Raw genomic sequence first — 15,281 nt, 5'->3', positions numbered from 1 at the left:
CCAATTGCTGCAATTGCAATTTTCATTCAATTATTGCGTAAATGCTTCATGGTCAGATATACCCGCTGCAACTGCTACGCTATCCGTAGCCATGCCACAGTTGTGGCTGCTATACGCCCCTGCATCAACTGGCCCAGCTGCTATCGATACTGAGATCCGCTGCAACTAGTGCGCTATGCATGGCTATGCCACAGCTGTGGCCGCTATCCGCTATCGCTAGTATCCACTGCACTCCTACTGCTGCTGCTAAGGGATGACGGCCGTTGTCACTGTCTAGAACTATTATAAGCGGCTTCGGCTGAAACAGGCTCTTATATCAAACAAGGCAAACAGCATATTTTAAATTGCAAGGTATACGATTCTGTCGACCGTGCTTGGGAAGCAATCATATAACGACCAATCAGAGGTCGAATTTTTCCGTTTTTACAAGGCTTGACTATTTTTAATAGTACAATAGTTTGAATAAGAAAATTACAATTATCTTCATTTGGGATGAATCTTAGAAGATTTTCCAATCTATTGCTGCAAGAACGAAGGAAATCCATCGAATACTAACCGATTTATTAGCATTTGAAATTGGAAATATTTTTCACTTGTTTCGGTTTTAGATTTTCATTTCACATCCCTATGTAGCCGAACTTCCTGAGAGAAGTATTCTACTTCAAAATGTTAACAGAATACCAAAAAAACTAAAAAAAAAAATTGAAACAGTATGAACAGGGTACTGAAAGAATACTAAAGTAATATTAAAAGATTTTGAAAAGAAAACTAAATGAGTCAGTCAGTCAGCAATAAAAATGTGTGAGATGTCGGTGTTGTCACTCAACGACTATTATTTGATAGGAAATTTCAAATGTTCATTTTTCATGGTGATGGAGCTGGGAGCTGGTTTTACCAAATTTACGAACAACGGTGATCTCAGGTGACTACCCTGTAGTACCCCTCTGCATTCAGAAAACGGATATTGATCTTTTCGTTCACAAGAATCAATCATAAATACACGGTTTCTATCGCAAACATTCTCGATGGTATTTATTTGAGACAGAGATCTTAAAAAAATAAAACCATTCTTTTAAAGCGCAACTTTACATCACAAAAACAACTATCACTAAAACACTAAACCACACACCTATGCTTCAGTTGAGGGCGTTCAGTGCCACAACCAATGAGGACAGGGCCAGCAGCAGCGAGCTAACCGTCGTTAAACCGGCAGCATTTTTCAGCTTCTCTTCCGAAACTCCGTTGCAGTTCTCCCCGCTGCAAGACTGACACTCGGTATCCTTGAGTCCGTCGCACGCCGTTTTCGCCAGATCTGACTGACAGCCTCGCTCAACTGGAATACGGAAAAATGCCTTGTTAGTTAGTTGAAAACTAGAAGGAAAAACAATGTCAACTTACAGATTCCGTCCAGGATTCGAGTGTAGCACTGGTCTCCTTCCTTGTATTTTTTGCAGTAGGCAGCCTTTGATTCACCGGTTAACTGATCCGAGCATGTCTTGTCCGAGTCGGTAGTTTTGCACTGGTAGCAACTGAGTCGATCCGTAGGGAAGACGTCTTTGTTACAACCCACACCTTCACAAATGTTGCACGCCTTACCAGTGCAAGCTGTAACATCTGCCGCCGTTAAATCACCCTTGCAGCCACGAGTCAGAACACCATCTGTTTGTTTAAGGTAAATAAAATTTGGTTGGAAATAGAAGAAAAATCTGCTATGGTTCGGATTTTCTTACCAGCATTCACTCGGGAGTAGCATTTATTTTCCGACGCTTTTGCACACGGTTCGTTAGCGGCGGTACCCTTCAGGCATTCTACTTTGTCAGTGTCACACTGGACACACCGCTCGGTTGATTCCAGTGTGGCTGTGGCTGCCTTGTTGCAGCCATCCTTGGTACAGGTTCGGCACTTTTGGTTGTCTTTGCAGGGCTCGGCTGTGGCGGCAAGATCGGTTTCACAGCCGCGAACCATTTTGGCGGACTCTAGTCTCTCGAAACATTGGTTATAGCTTTTCCAATTCTTGCAGAAGGGTGCCGCGGCGGTTTGCTCCTGAGCACAGGCAGCTGTAGTTGTTTCTTGGCACTGGTAGCACTTAAGCCAGGATTCGTTGTTGCAACCGTCGGTCGAACAGGTCACACACGTGGTGTCATCCGCTTTGCTGCATACGGTTTGCTCGGCTTCGGTGAGTCTTGAGAGACAACCTCGTTGGAGTACTGAGTTCGCAACTCGGGTATAACAGAGATCCTCTCGCAGCGCACATTCGGTGGCGGTTGCCGTCACATCTACACAGTTGGCGGCTGAAGAGTCACACTGGAGGCACTTTTTGTAGGTTTTCAAAACGTCACCCGATAACTTGTTGCAAGCGTTGCCTGTGCAGGTTTCACAGTACTTGAAGGCTGTGCATTCGGTGGCGAAATCGGTCAAATCTGACTTGCAGCCTCGTTGAACTGGAATTGGGTTAAAATGTGTAATGATTAGAATGAATCATCTCCCGCGTGAAGAAGCCAAAGCTACCTTTATCTACTTCCACCTTCGAATAGCAGACATCCTCCGCGCTAAATTTAGCGCAGAACTTGGTGGTGCTGTCCTCCGGTTGCTCCACGTAGCAGGTGGTGCCTTCGCACTTGTGACACTTCAGCCACGCGTCCTTGTTGCACCCGGTTCCGGTACAGGCTACGCACGTTAAATCTGTCGGGGTCTCGCATTTGGTTTGGTCGGCTGCAACGAGGTCATGCAAACAACCCCGTTCTACGTTGTCACCATTGACCCGGGAGTAGCATTTGTCGTCATCGGTGGTACATTCCGTGGCAGTGACGGTTCCGGCGGCGCAATTTGTGTTATCTGCACTGCTGCATTTGACGCAGGATACTTTGGCTGGAATTGAGGAGCAAATTTTTAGGTCAAATTATTTACTAGAGTGCTATATTGTTGTGATCTATATAGGAAATGTTGCAGAAAAGTCAGTACAAATACTTTTGCTCTCATGTTTGCTGCGAAATTGGCAGAATGATTCCACAAACGAACAGACATAACACTTTGAACTAACTCTCGATAAAACTCTTTGGATGATACCAGTATTTCATGTTAGTGACACTAGCACCATCTGCTGCCGTATTCGCTCTGCGTATTGTATTTCGAAATCAGCGCTAGCGTATCTGCATTTGTAATATGGAGAACCACAAAATATGTGTGAGATCGCATGACAGCTCCCCAAGTGGTGTTTTTGCGCAATTACTGTTATTTAATTGAAAATTATTTTCTCTGCTTTCTCCTTTTACGGAAATGCTTGTATCGTCACAAAACAGAGATTTCTCACATCCTGGTGGTCAGATCAGAAGTAAAAATATTATATAAGACTGGGCCCAAGATACTTCCTTGAGGTACACCAGCTCTAACAGGCAATCTATCAGATTCACTATTCAAATGGTGAACCTGAAGAGTGCGGTCTGTCAAGTAAGTTTGTATCATTTTCGTGATGTAAAGCGGAAAACGGAAATTGGACATTTTAGCTATCAAACCTTTATGCCAAACACTGTCGAATGCTTCTTCTATGTCTAGAAGAGCAGCTCCAGTGGAATAACCTTCAGATTTATTAGTACGAATCATATTAGTTACTCTAAGTAACGGATGAGTAGCCGAATGTCCATGGCGAAATCCAAACTGCTCATTCGCAAAAAACGAATTTTCATTGATATGTGCCATCTGCCATTCTGTTAGCAATCATTCTTTCAAAAAGTTTGCTTATAGAAGAGAGTAAACTAATTGGACGATAACTTGATGTTTCAGCTGGATTTTTTATCAGGTTAGGGAAAACTTTACTTTTCTACTTTACATGAGTAACAATAAAAAAAAATGACAGCGTCGCCCCGTCTCAACAGGTCAATAAATGTTTGCTTCCATGAATTTAGAATTTGATGACTCGAAGGAGAAGGTTGTTCGAAAAGTTTGAAACAGCCCTGTTCCTGAAACATTTTGTTAGCTTGATGTTTGAGCCCAATAAAAACTGATGTCTTGAAAGAAAACATCCCTTGTCGTTAAAACCGCTACAGCAACAATATCCCAAAATGTAAACAAAGATTTTTCTATTGATGTTGAATATACAGGTCGAACTCGATTATAAATAGTTTCCGATTTTTTTTTCACTATTTATGATCGAATCAGAATTTTTGATTTATTTATTTTACATAGACTTTTTGTTGTTTTCGAATAAATGAGAAGCTTTTTACTCATCCCCATAAACGTCGAAAAACACGTTTCTTAAAATATATTTATATCTTGATGTTTTTTTAAATATATAATTGCGGTCGAATATAAAGAATAATTTTGATCAGTGTATATGTCATCAAAGTTTTGAAAATTAAAAATTCAAAAGTTTTGAAAATTAAAACAAAAGAATTTTCAAAACTTTTGTAATTATTTTTACCTGTTTTTTTTTTTAAGTTGTTTATGATTTTTGTGAAATGCTTTTGAAATTTTTTTGATTTATTTTTGAAATATTTATAAAAACATTTACTTAGTTTTTATTCTTTTGATTTTATTTCAAATTTATTAATTAATTAGGGAACGTTAATTATTTAGGTTGCACAAAAATTATTATTTCCGACGTCCCTTCCTATCAACTATTGCGTATTTTACGGATGTTCGCTCAGCTTTGATGTCATATATTTTGAAAAAAAAAAAAAACTTCAGGTAGGACTCGATTATCTGAAACATCAGAAAGTTTTCCGAAAAATCGAATCACAGAAAAATATTCAAATTGCGAATAACGAACATAAAAGAAATAGTTCTTTTTTTTTTATTTTTCTTGTATGATGCAGTGGCGTAACCAGAAGTTATTTCTGAGGCGAGGGCAAAAAAATAATAGGCTTTGATTATTTTCACTTGAATCGAACGTGTCCCAAACATGCCGAAAGTGACATTATTGGTAACAAATATGCCAGAAGGGATGGTAAAGGTAAAATTTCGGAATAAACATCAACAACAAACACCGAAGAAATTAAATTCAGGATAATCGAGTCTAAAATTCTGGATAATCGAATTCGGGACAATCGAGTCTCTGGATAATCGAGTCCGGCCTATATTATATAAAATTGAGTCTTAAATTGTATATAATCGAATCATATATAAACTAGTCCGACCTGTATTTCTGAAAAAAAAAAATGTTAAGGGAAGGCTGAGGACAAATGAACAAATGAAAATCCTTCTAATTACAATGTTTAGTCCAACGTCACCATATGATACAATCTCTAGGGCTGTTAACCTTTTAGTATTTATGTTGTTGCCTACTCATTTTGCAGCCGTGCGGCAGTCATTGTTTCTTCTACGGGTAACAAGGTGTCTATTATCAGAACTCCATTCGATGAAGGAACTTTGGCAAATAATATTATAGCAGAATGCGTAGGAAAGTAGCATCGAATGTCTGTCTGTTTGTAGCTGTGGAACTATGTGACAAATCATGGTTCTAGGGAAAAGGCTGCTGCACGACGGAGCTTGAATTTTGCATGGTGATTTTTTTTCGAGAAGACAAAATTTCTAAGACCTACCGCTTAACGAAATTAGAATAGTCGGTTTCCATTTGCATCCTACTGTTCATGTCATGCGTTAAACAAAATATCGAATGTTGTTCTCAAATCACCAATTGATTCAACTATGCAACGGTTTAATTAAACAATATGTGCGTTGCACGGTAAGAGGTATCGCTAGTGATAGCAGGAAAACACTTAATCTTTTACGGTTTTTTGTTTCAAAATTTTTCGGCACTCATGTCCTTACGCAACCCGTATGTTCCTAACATCGTGTTGGCACATGACAGTCATTTATTCAGCTTACTCTCCCTCTCTCAACCTGCCTATCGCGTCAAAATCACTTTTTTATCGATTTGAAGCCAGGGGCAAGACAGTTTTTATCTAAGTTATTCTTATGCTTGGGTGTAACTCTAGTTTACTCAATATTACTCCGAAATTTTCAGATGATTTACATCTTTGATTACTTTGAGAACAAAAAAAAAAAATATGAACGATGGGACCGAGCAACATTCATGTGTTTGACGATTGACGATTTGAATAAGGTGAGCTAACTTGGTGGAAATAAACCTTCATGTTTTTTTTAAAGGTTTGCACATTCAGGTTTCACGAATATATTTATTTTGTATGATTAATTTATTGAGGAATTTATTTAGCTTTACTTTTATTTCGTTTTCAAATCCGATGTTAAGTGAATTCACCTTTTTTAGAAGCTTCACGTGAATGATAAGCCAAGATGCATATTGCGGTGACAAAAAAGTTCAAAGATGGATATTCAGAGACACGAGAGGTGGTGAATAAGGTGAGCTAACTTGGTGAAAAAAACCTACATGTTTTTTTAAAAGGTTTGCACATTCAGGTTTCACGAATATATTTATTTTGTATGATTAATTTATTGTGGAATTTATTTAGCTTTACACGAATCACGCATTTTTTTGGATTTTGTTTTCAAATCCGATGTCAAGTGAATTCACCTTTTTTTGAAGCTTCACGTGAATGATAAGCCAAGATGCATATTGCGGTGACAAAAAAGCTCAAAGATGGATATTCAGAGACACGAGAGTTCGACCTTATTTTTCAGGTTTTCTCAGAAAAACTCAAATTTGCTCATTGTCTTGCCCCTCGGTTTCAAACTGAAAATACGGCTATTTAAATGAACAATAAAATAGAACTGCGTTTGTCAACATTATGATTTTGACGTAGGACTACGTCTTTGTTCTCTATACTAGATTACATTTTGTGAAATTGAAAATGAAATTGGCAAATGTTGCAGTCAGATTTCAAACGATTGTAGCAAGCGAACGACTTAATGCATCTTAGTCATTTATGTGTCGGTGGATAAATAAAATGAGTAACAATTGTTTGATACAATGTTTAACATTGTTACTTCACTGCTTATTGGTGAAAAAAGGTGAATAGTTCCAAGGTCAAGCTTTCCCATACATTTCCCTCACTATTGGCTTGCTTCCCGAGCACGGATATCAATAACATGGACGGAATAAATTCCACTGCCTACATATTTTGACTCAACAAAGTGTTTTGTTCCGTTTGTCTTTCTCCCAGCTGCGTGGCCACGCCCTAATGGCAAAAATCTACGCTGAACTCGATACAAAAGACTGCGTGGTGAAAATTCAGCTTTAGTCTAGTTTGTCACACAATAGCGAGTGGAGTATAGCTGTTAAAGGTACGCGACATTGAGGATCGAGAGCTGCATACGAGTCATCTTCAAGGCATTGCGGAACATGTTACCTTTATTTTGCATACGGCAGCAACAGCTACCATCGTTCGCTGCAGAATATTTAGCTGGCACTGCTACTGGAGTTATTATGCGCGGTCAAGCAAAATACTCAATGATACCGATGGTGCGATCACCAGTGTTCTGTAGCACGAATTTCTAACTGAGAATTATGGAATCAGTTCTTTTCAGAACTATAGATGCTTGAAAGTAAGAGCTGTGAGAATTTTCGCAACAACTACTAGTGTAAAATTTTCATGTATTCATGCATCGTTAGTTTTACTATAACGACCATCAATTATAAAATGCCTATAAACAGTTTATTGCAGCATATAATATATACAATTAGTCCTACGTCACCATTTCATACAACCCCCTAGGGCTGTATACCTTGTAGTATTTTTCTCTAATGCAAGAGCACAGTAAACGTTGGTTGATCGAATGAATATCGATTGGAGTCCCAAAGAAAACGGACGGTAAGTACGTATTAGTTGATACGAGTGAATAAAAAAGTAGGAGGTTGTATACAAAACATGACCGCATAACCTACGTAGAACTACGCACACTCAAATTTGAAAATATTTTGCGTGCACTAATAACAAATGCATTGCTTAGAGTGTGTCATTATGAGTCATAAAATCTACTATCGCTTGCTCAAATCAAGAAACTCTTCATTGAATAAACGCGGGGAGCCTACTGTATAAGAATAATACAATGCTTTGTTCATGGCTGTGATAAGGAACCTGCACGCGGTTTTGAAAAATTCCATCTTTATCAACCTATATCAACTAAGCTATATCGCAAATCGCCACAATGGCATCAATCCCCGTACTTATCACGTGCTATTGGAGGGCTATCAGTTTCTAATTTGCCTTTAAAAATACGATATCACTGATCGAACAGAATAAGAAAGCATTTACTTCCAAAGTCTAGCGCTCGAGACCTTTCGAAAAAATGATTAATTTTCAATTACTTCTACCTGTTGAGTCGCCTTGAGATCCTTTTCACATTCGTATATGCTGATCGCAACCTTTGTACTGGCCCAACAGTAGAGAATTAAAGGTACTCTGATAACACACATTGAAAAGAGCCGTGCTGCTGCAAATAATTCATTTAAGCCGAAAGCAAATTCAAAAAAAAAAAAAACAGCTGATACTGGCATACAAAATTCACAACACTTCATTAAAAAGGCTGTAACGTCTAAAAAGAAAGTATGAGGGTTAGTGCGTATGACGCAAACGCAGACTGGACGGAGGATTACGCAAAATGGCTATTCGTCATGTCGTCCGTATTATATACGGAATAGCATTTCATCATTCCACGTAACGACGCTAAGAGAATGGTTTATCAAATCGAAACTGTTTCAAAACCGTTCAGTGACAATAAGATAAAAAGCATTTTAAAATGATAAGCTAACATCTGTTACCGTAGCAGTATGTGATGCGGTATAACCATCCAGGAGTACACATCGCAACGCTTTGTCTGTGCAGCACGGCCGCCGAAGCAAAATGAGTGATAGATTTTTGCATTTTTTCTATTTATAGTGAGCTAGCAAGCAACAGGAAACAAGTGGAGGAGATGCGAGCTTGCGATTGGTTGAATTAACATAATTTTCAACTCAATTTAAACAAGCTCAGTAGGGATGATACAAATTTTGGATAATTTTTATGTTCACGGTTATCAAAGTTGGCTAAGGGGAGGGCAAAAAATAAATAACTCTATGAAGAAAAAAAAAAAAGCTTTCATAAAAAATTGTGTGCAAGTTACGACGTTTGTAACTTGCATGCAAAAGTGTGTTTAAAATATCACTTTATTATCATTGATAATCATTTGGTTTGCCTTTTGATGACACTTTCACTGTCACTGGACTTGTTTGTTGCTAAATTAAGCATATACGCTGTCGAAAAGGCAATTATATTAACAAAACGGCTTGAACTTTTTTCTTTCCCATCCAATTTTCAACAGTTTTAAAGGGGGAGGGGGATGACATAAAATGAAAACAAAATTTGTATCGGCCTAATGTGAAGATATTCTAATTATTACAGCAAGGTCTTGAGCAGTGTTTTAGCTGTCGATCAAGACATTAGTGTTTGAAATCCAGGCAATGGTAGAGACATTGTAAGCAACGATATCATAACATCTTTTACCGCTACTGTGTGCGACGCGGTTTAACCATCAAAAAGTACTGTATGCAACACGGTCGCCAAAACAAAATGAGTGATTGATTCTCGTTCTTTCTCTATATATAGTGAGCTAGCAAGTAGCAGAAGACAAGCGAAGGGGAAGCGTGCTTGTGACTGGTTGAAAGCTGCAACACTAAATTGAAATTAATGATTTTGAATTTTTACTAATTTACCATCGTAAAAATGGTAATTATTATACTAAAGCATCATCCCGGGGAAGAAGGCCGAAGCTCTCAACGGGTAAATCGAAACACTCGCTGCTGCTGCTGAAGCATGTGACCAACCGGCAAGTGATTTGTTTAAGCCGAAAGCAAATTCGGAAAGCCAGCTGACACTGGCGCAACCCGCTGCTTCTATTGTCGAAATTCTACGCTATGGCTAACTAGGTACAATGTGTAAGGAAGCTCACTTAGAATCCTTCAAAGGGTGATAGAGGACCTTATTTGATAAAAATAAAAATACTTCTACGCATATTGCCAAAATTTAACTACTGCAGAGTTATTTACTTCGTTCAGTTTTCGGATATGTTTGCTTTCAACGAGGTCTAGCACAAGAAATATGACAGCTAGGTCAATTCTGTTGGTGTCGTACGACAGCCGAAAAAAAAATTCGTAATCTATAGTGTCTTGAAAACGTCGAATAAGATAGTATAATAAGCACTTAGAAAGGAACAAATGTGAAGTCAAATATTTTTTAATAACTAAACTGCAATTTGCTCTCTAAAATGTGTGATAAACATGGGTTTTGTAGTTAACCAAATTAAACATTGAAATCTACTCTACAAGTTGTTCTTTGACACCAAGCATCTAACTCTTTTAGTTTAGTTACCATTTCAGTTTAAAAGCAATAAACTGCGCCTTCATTTAGTGTTGTAAGATTCACAAATTTCTGCTCTACTGTGTTAACGTAGACGTGTCGTTGACGTCTTGTACACAGCATGCACTGCATACTAGATCAATGCTCGAAACGTTTCGTTGCACTATCGTGTTGACCTATTTAGGGAAAGCCAGCAAGCGACCAATCAGAGGACATAATTTTCGTTACAACGAGGCTTGACAATTTCCAATATGTAGTACAATAATCTGCATAATCAAATCACATTTTTTCGGCATTTGGGTGGATCGTGTATAATTTTCCAATCGATTGCTGCAAGGATGAAGGAAATCGGTTGAAAACGAACCGACTTATAAACATTTGAAAAGGGACAAATTTCGACCCGTTAATAGATATATTCCTTTTTGGTCGAGAAAAATGAAGGAAGTTTGAATCTATTTTTAAGTGCATAGCACCATTTTCATTGCATCAAAGGGGTATTTTTCTGAAAGTACAGTTTATCAACAATAAAAAAATACTTTTGATTTTAAGATATACCAATTATTACTAAAGTAATGGCCGTTTCCCCGAAACGCTATTTTTTGCAGAGGCTTGCGGTGAACCTGATAGAGATTCAGCGGATCAACCGAAATCAAAAAACTCATATTATTTCATTGTGAAAAGTTTGTGAAAATGTTCTCAAGATGTTGTATTTGAAGATAATACAATAAAATTTTTTTCGGTTTTTTGAAAACTAAAAAGGTATATAACCCCTTAATTTACACCCATATGTAGAAGGCTAGACGAAAAAGTAATGCAACGTCAAGAGATTTTAATGGCGGCATTCATAGTACAACATGAGTAATGGTAGACTGATTTATTAGTCTTCCAGTTAAATAAGATTATAATAGCACCAAACAAGCGAAACTTTAGAACAAAATTATAGTATTCCCGGCAAAAATTAAACACTGAGAAAAAAATCGAGATTTATTCAAGTTAACAATGACTGCTAGTTTAGAAACACTTTTGCCTAAACTGTCTGCCTTGTTGCTATGAATTTATTTTATCTCAAGACTAGTTCATATAACTGAATAAATTTTGATGAATCATTAGATTATATCCTTTATTGCACGAATGTATGACGTTTTGGATCTATGTAAATTCTCAGTCTGTGAATTTTGTCTTCAATTCAATTCTGACTCAACGTAATTATATTTGGTTCGTTAATTTCGTCTCTAAAGTATTTCAGTAATTGTTGCATTGCTGAGTACAGAGAAAACTTCATTTTTGTCAGCTGGAATTGAATGCAGAACACGATAAAAAATCCCAGAAACTGATTTTAAATTAGGTCTAAATCAACAAACAATTGTCCACAGATTATTTTAATTATGAAGAGGAGCACGAATTTTTAAGCAATCAAACCTGAAATAAAGCATGCTAATAATAAATCGTGTCTGATTCAGATCACTTATGTAAAAATGCACTTTACAGGTTCATAATAAAAAGCAAATCAAATAAATCAATAATTTTAAGTATCTTGATTTTTAGCTAGTCAACATTTCTTCCTCCTGATTTTGTGCTGCTGATTTCAAGCTGACAAAAAATAAGAAGGGTTGTAATCGAGATGTTGGCTCCTAATAATATACCAATACATGATATTTGTAGGAAATTTTCCTGGGAATAATTCTTCAGAAGATTGTAAGGCGCTACAAAACTTGTAGAAAAAGTTATTCACCTTAAACAGATCGAATGTCTGACGAACGGCTCAACATTGAATTTTTCCAGCAACACTGCTGCAGCATGCTGCTGTTGCAAACTCAACAACGAGATGAGAAACAGTTTCGCGTGGAATTAAGCTTGAAAGCGTGATTTTTTGCTCATAGTATTTTCGGAGAAAATGCTTAGAATATCAAATATCAATCCATATATTTTGATAGTATTCGTTGTGTGATTTATACCCCTGAAAGTGAGAAATCAGCTTTCTGAATACCCCTACGTAGTAAAAAACATTTTCGTGTTGGATTAAGCTTGAAGGTCTGATATTTTGTTCACGTTATCTGCATTATCGGAGAGCTTGCTTGAAATATCTATCAAGTATAACTATCAAGTTTTAATGTAGATTGATTACTCCCCCTAAAAGAGGGAAATAAGCTTTCTAAACACCCACCTTGTGTGACAACTTGGGGTCTGGTGCCAATTTTATAGATCATACCCTGGTGTTTTTCAGAAAGGAGTTTGGTAGATACATAGCTACAATTTGTGCAGATACATGGCTAGCAGGTCACTACGAACCACCGTAAATGAAGTCTATTGAAAAAGAGAGTATTGATCTTTGGACGGGATGTTGGTTGAGCGGGCATCAAGGTGGGCCGCTGAAAGAACTGGAAAGGGTAAGTTTTCGAAGTTTTTCTTTAGCTCCCCTTGTTGATTGCAAACCTCTGTCTGTTGAAAATGGAAACATCTTTGGCTCAAACTTAATTTTTTATTACTGATAATTACAGCAATTCATATTGATTAAAACATATACAAAAATTCAACAAAAAAGGTTATCACCTTTCAATATTTCAGAGGCTTTTGTTGTCTGTGGGATTCGACAACTTGTAGCAAATAATTCTGCTGATCGGGATCTTTTGTTAATTTGTTGTGTCACACGACGTGGGTGTTCAGAAAGTTTACTTCCCTTTTTTAGGGAGAGTAATCAATCTACATTAAAACTTGAAAGTTAATATTTTAAGCAAGTTCTCCGATAATGAAGATAACGTGATCAAAATATCATACCTTCAAGCTTAATCCCACACGAAAATGTTGTTCACTACGTAGGGGTGTTTAGAATGCTGATTTCTCACTTTTAGGGGTATAAATCACACAACGAATACTATCAAAATATATAGATTGATATTCTAAGCATTTTCTCCGAAAATACTATGAGCAAAAAATCACGCTTTCAAGCTTAATTCCACGCGAAACTGTTTCTCATCACGTTGTTGAGTTTGCAACAGCAGCATGCTGCAGCAGTGTTGCTGGAAAAATTCAATGTTGAGCCGTTCGTCAGACATTCGATCAGTTTAAGGTGAATAACTTTTTCTACAAATTTTGTAGCGCCTTACAGTCTTCAGAAGAATTATTTCCAGGAAAATTTCCTACAAATATCATGTATTGGTATATTTTTAGGAGCCAACTGGAAATTTCTAGAGGATAAGTTTTGAAAAAGTGGATTTTCCCACATAAAATCGTATGGAAACTTTAAAAATCGGGCGCAAATCAGGGGTTCCACCGATCGATCTGAAAAGTTACACAGTTGTTGCAGGACCCATAAGGAACACGAAAAGTGCATGGGAGCTAGTATTTATTTTTTGTCCCACTCAATGTTCATGGCATATTCAATATGTTGTGATATTATCCTTGCTACATAATTTTAGCTTCCGCATTGCTGTGAGGACGAAAACTAGTTGTGTAAACAGCATTCGGCCCTTTTTTAGATGCTGTAAATCACCCCAGGATGCGCGCCAAATTCAATAAATCAAATAATGAAGCAAACAACCAAAAATAAATTCAAGAGCAGGCTACAAAGCAGAATTTCTGTTTAAAACTGCCTCGAGTCTACTCCTCAGAATAGCTCAAAATAACAAAATTATCACTAATTTGCACCGTCAATTTGAACGGGTTTTCACATGAACGAAAACAGCCCTGGGCACTTGGGCTCTAAGGTTCCAAATGATAACAACTGAAACAACTACTGATTCGGCAATCAACTATCAATCAACATCGTCACACAATCTATTAGCACCATCGAGTTACGATGATTCACTGTTGAAAAAATAACACAAGGTGGGCACACGACCGAAGGTTTACCCGTTCGGCTGGAGTTTGAGTCTCTTCTATAGATGATAATTTTGATGGCTCGATTTTCGCACAACTGCGATAAAAACCTCCGGCACGATAGAGACGCACTAAAGTAACTTTTTAAGGCGCACACGATCGATAAGGCACATGACCTCTGAGCTGGGGACACTTCACTGTATGCGCCCTCAAAGTTCTAATTATAAATTAAAAGACTTGTGAAAATTTTTATACTTTTTTCAATGGTTTGTTAAATTGATTTGAGTTTCAAAATTGCCTATCGTCTCGAATGAAACTTTGTATTGAAGTGCCGGTAAATAACTATTTTCTGAATAGTCCTTTGATTCTTCTCAAAATAACAACTCCTTTTCATTAGAAATCTGCACTTCTTAAACATGATACACTCGATATTGTCCAAGTCCAACACACGATCACAGAATTAAAATCCACTAACCCGCACTGGTTCCTCCGATGAGAAGAACCACAGCTAGCACCCAAATAATCCAGCTTCGTTGACTCATCGTTCGGCACTTTTTTCTGTATTTCACTTTTTCACTAAACTTTACTAATTTGCTAGCACTTGCACAGCCAAACCAAAACCTGCGGAGCAGCACCCGTATAGAACCGTTTCGAGCTGCAATTTGAGATGCCACTTCACGGTGATGGTCTCTTTTATAGCTACCCGCTAGCTGAAGCGGATTGGCCCTATATCCGCTTGTCACTACTCGCAATCGATTGATAGCACGGTTCGCGAAATCATATCTGTTATCGCGCGTACAATCGAGCGAGCGCGCGCACGGGCGGGGACAGCCCTTACAGGCAACTCAGTGTCCGCGTCCCTGCCGCTGGTGAGTCATTTGTTTATCACTGGTAACGACTAGTTAGTATAGCTCCTCAATTGCACATCTAATCAGGATTGTTTTCCCTCCCCGGGGCGGAGGTCTTCCGGACAGCAGTACTCGGGTTTCCAGTCTTTAGCCGGCTCCTAAGGAATCCCCGAGCGCCTCTTATCAAAATTTGAGGAAGATGATAGCAGAAATGTGCAATCTACTATTTCATTACGAATACAATGGTTATGATTATAATGTTTTCACAATATGACTACATTTTTTTTTCCAGAAAAAATTTGAAAATATTTGAAAACTTAATTAGATTAGACACAATGGATAAATCGCTAACGTCACTTGTCAAACT

At 37.7% G+C, this 15,281-nt stretch overlaps 1 protein-coding gene across 1 annotated transcript; it reads right to left on the bottom strand.

The window, feature by feature from the left end:
- Positions 1 to 1,004: 1,004 nt before the first annotated feature.
- On the bottom strand, positions 1,005 to 14,733 carry LOC129724012 (uncharacterized). The gene is made up of 5 exons (XM_055678592.1): positions 14,542 to 14,733; positions 2,509 to 2,868; positions 1,731 to 2,441; positions 1,399 to 1,659; positions 1,005 to 1,333 (listed from the first exon to the last, which is right to left on the bottom strand). The coding sequence occupies exons 1-5, from the start codon at positions 14,606 to 14,608 to the stop codon at positions 1,137 to 1,139; spliced, it is 1,596 nt and encodes a 531-aa protein (XP_055534567.1). The 5' UTR covers positions 14,609 to 14,733; the 3' UTR covers positions 1,005 to 1,136.
- Positions 14,734 to 15,281: the final 548 nt, after the last annotated feature.

The sequence above is a fragment of the Wyeomyia smithii genome, chromosome 2 (genome assembly GCF_029784165.1).
Source record: "Wyeomyia smithii strain HCP4-BCI-WySm-NY-G18 chromosome 2, ASM2978416v1, whole genome shotgun sequence".
NCBI classification, from domain to species: Eukaryota; Metazoa; Arthropoda; class Insecta; order Diptera; family Culicidae; genus Wyeomyia; species Wyeomyia smithii.
This window is presented reverse-complemented; position numbering and strand designations above follow the sequence as displayed.

Excerpts from the sequence above, each read along its gene's own strand:
- LOC129724012 (XM_055678592.1), bottom strand. The coding sequence starts at position 14,608 with ATGAGTCAACGAAGCTGGATTATTTGGGTGCTAGCTGTGGTTCTTCTC. Across the intron at positions 2,869-14,541 it reads CATCGGAGGAACCAGTGCGG|CCAAAGTATCCTGCGTCAAA; the intron begins GTTAGTGGATTT and ends CCTCAATTCCAG. Across the intron at positions 2,442-2,508 it reads GAAGGTGGAAGTAGATAAAG|TTCAACGAGGCTGCAAGTCA; the intron begins GTAGCTTTGGCT and ends ACCCAATTCCAG.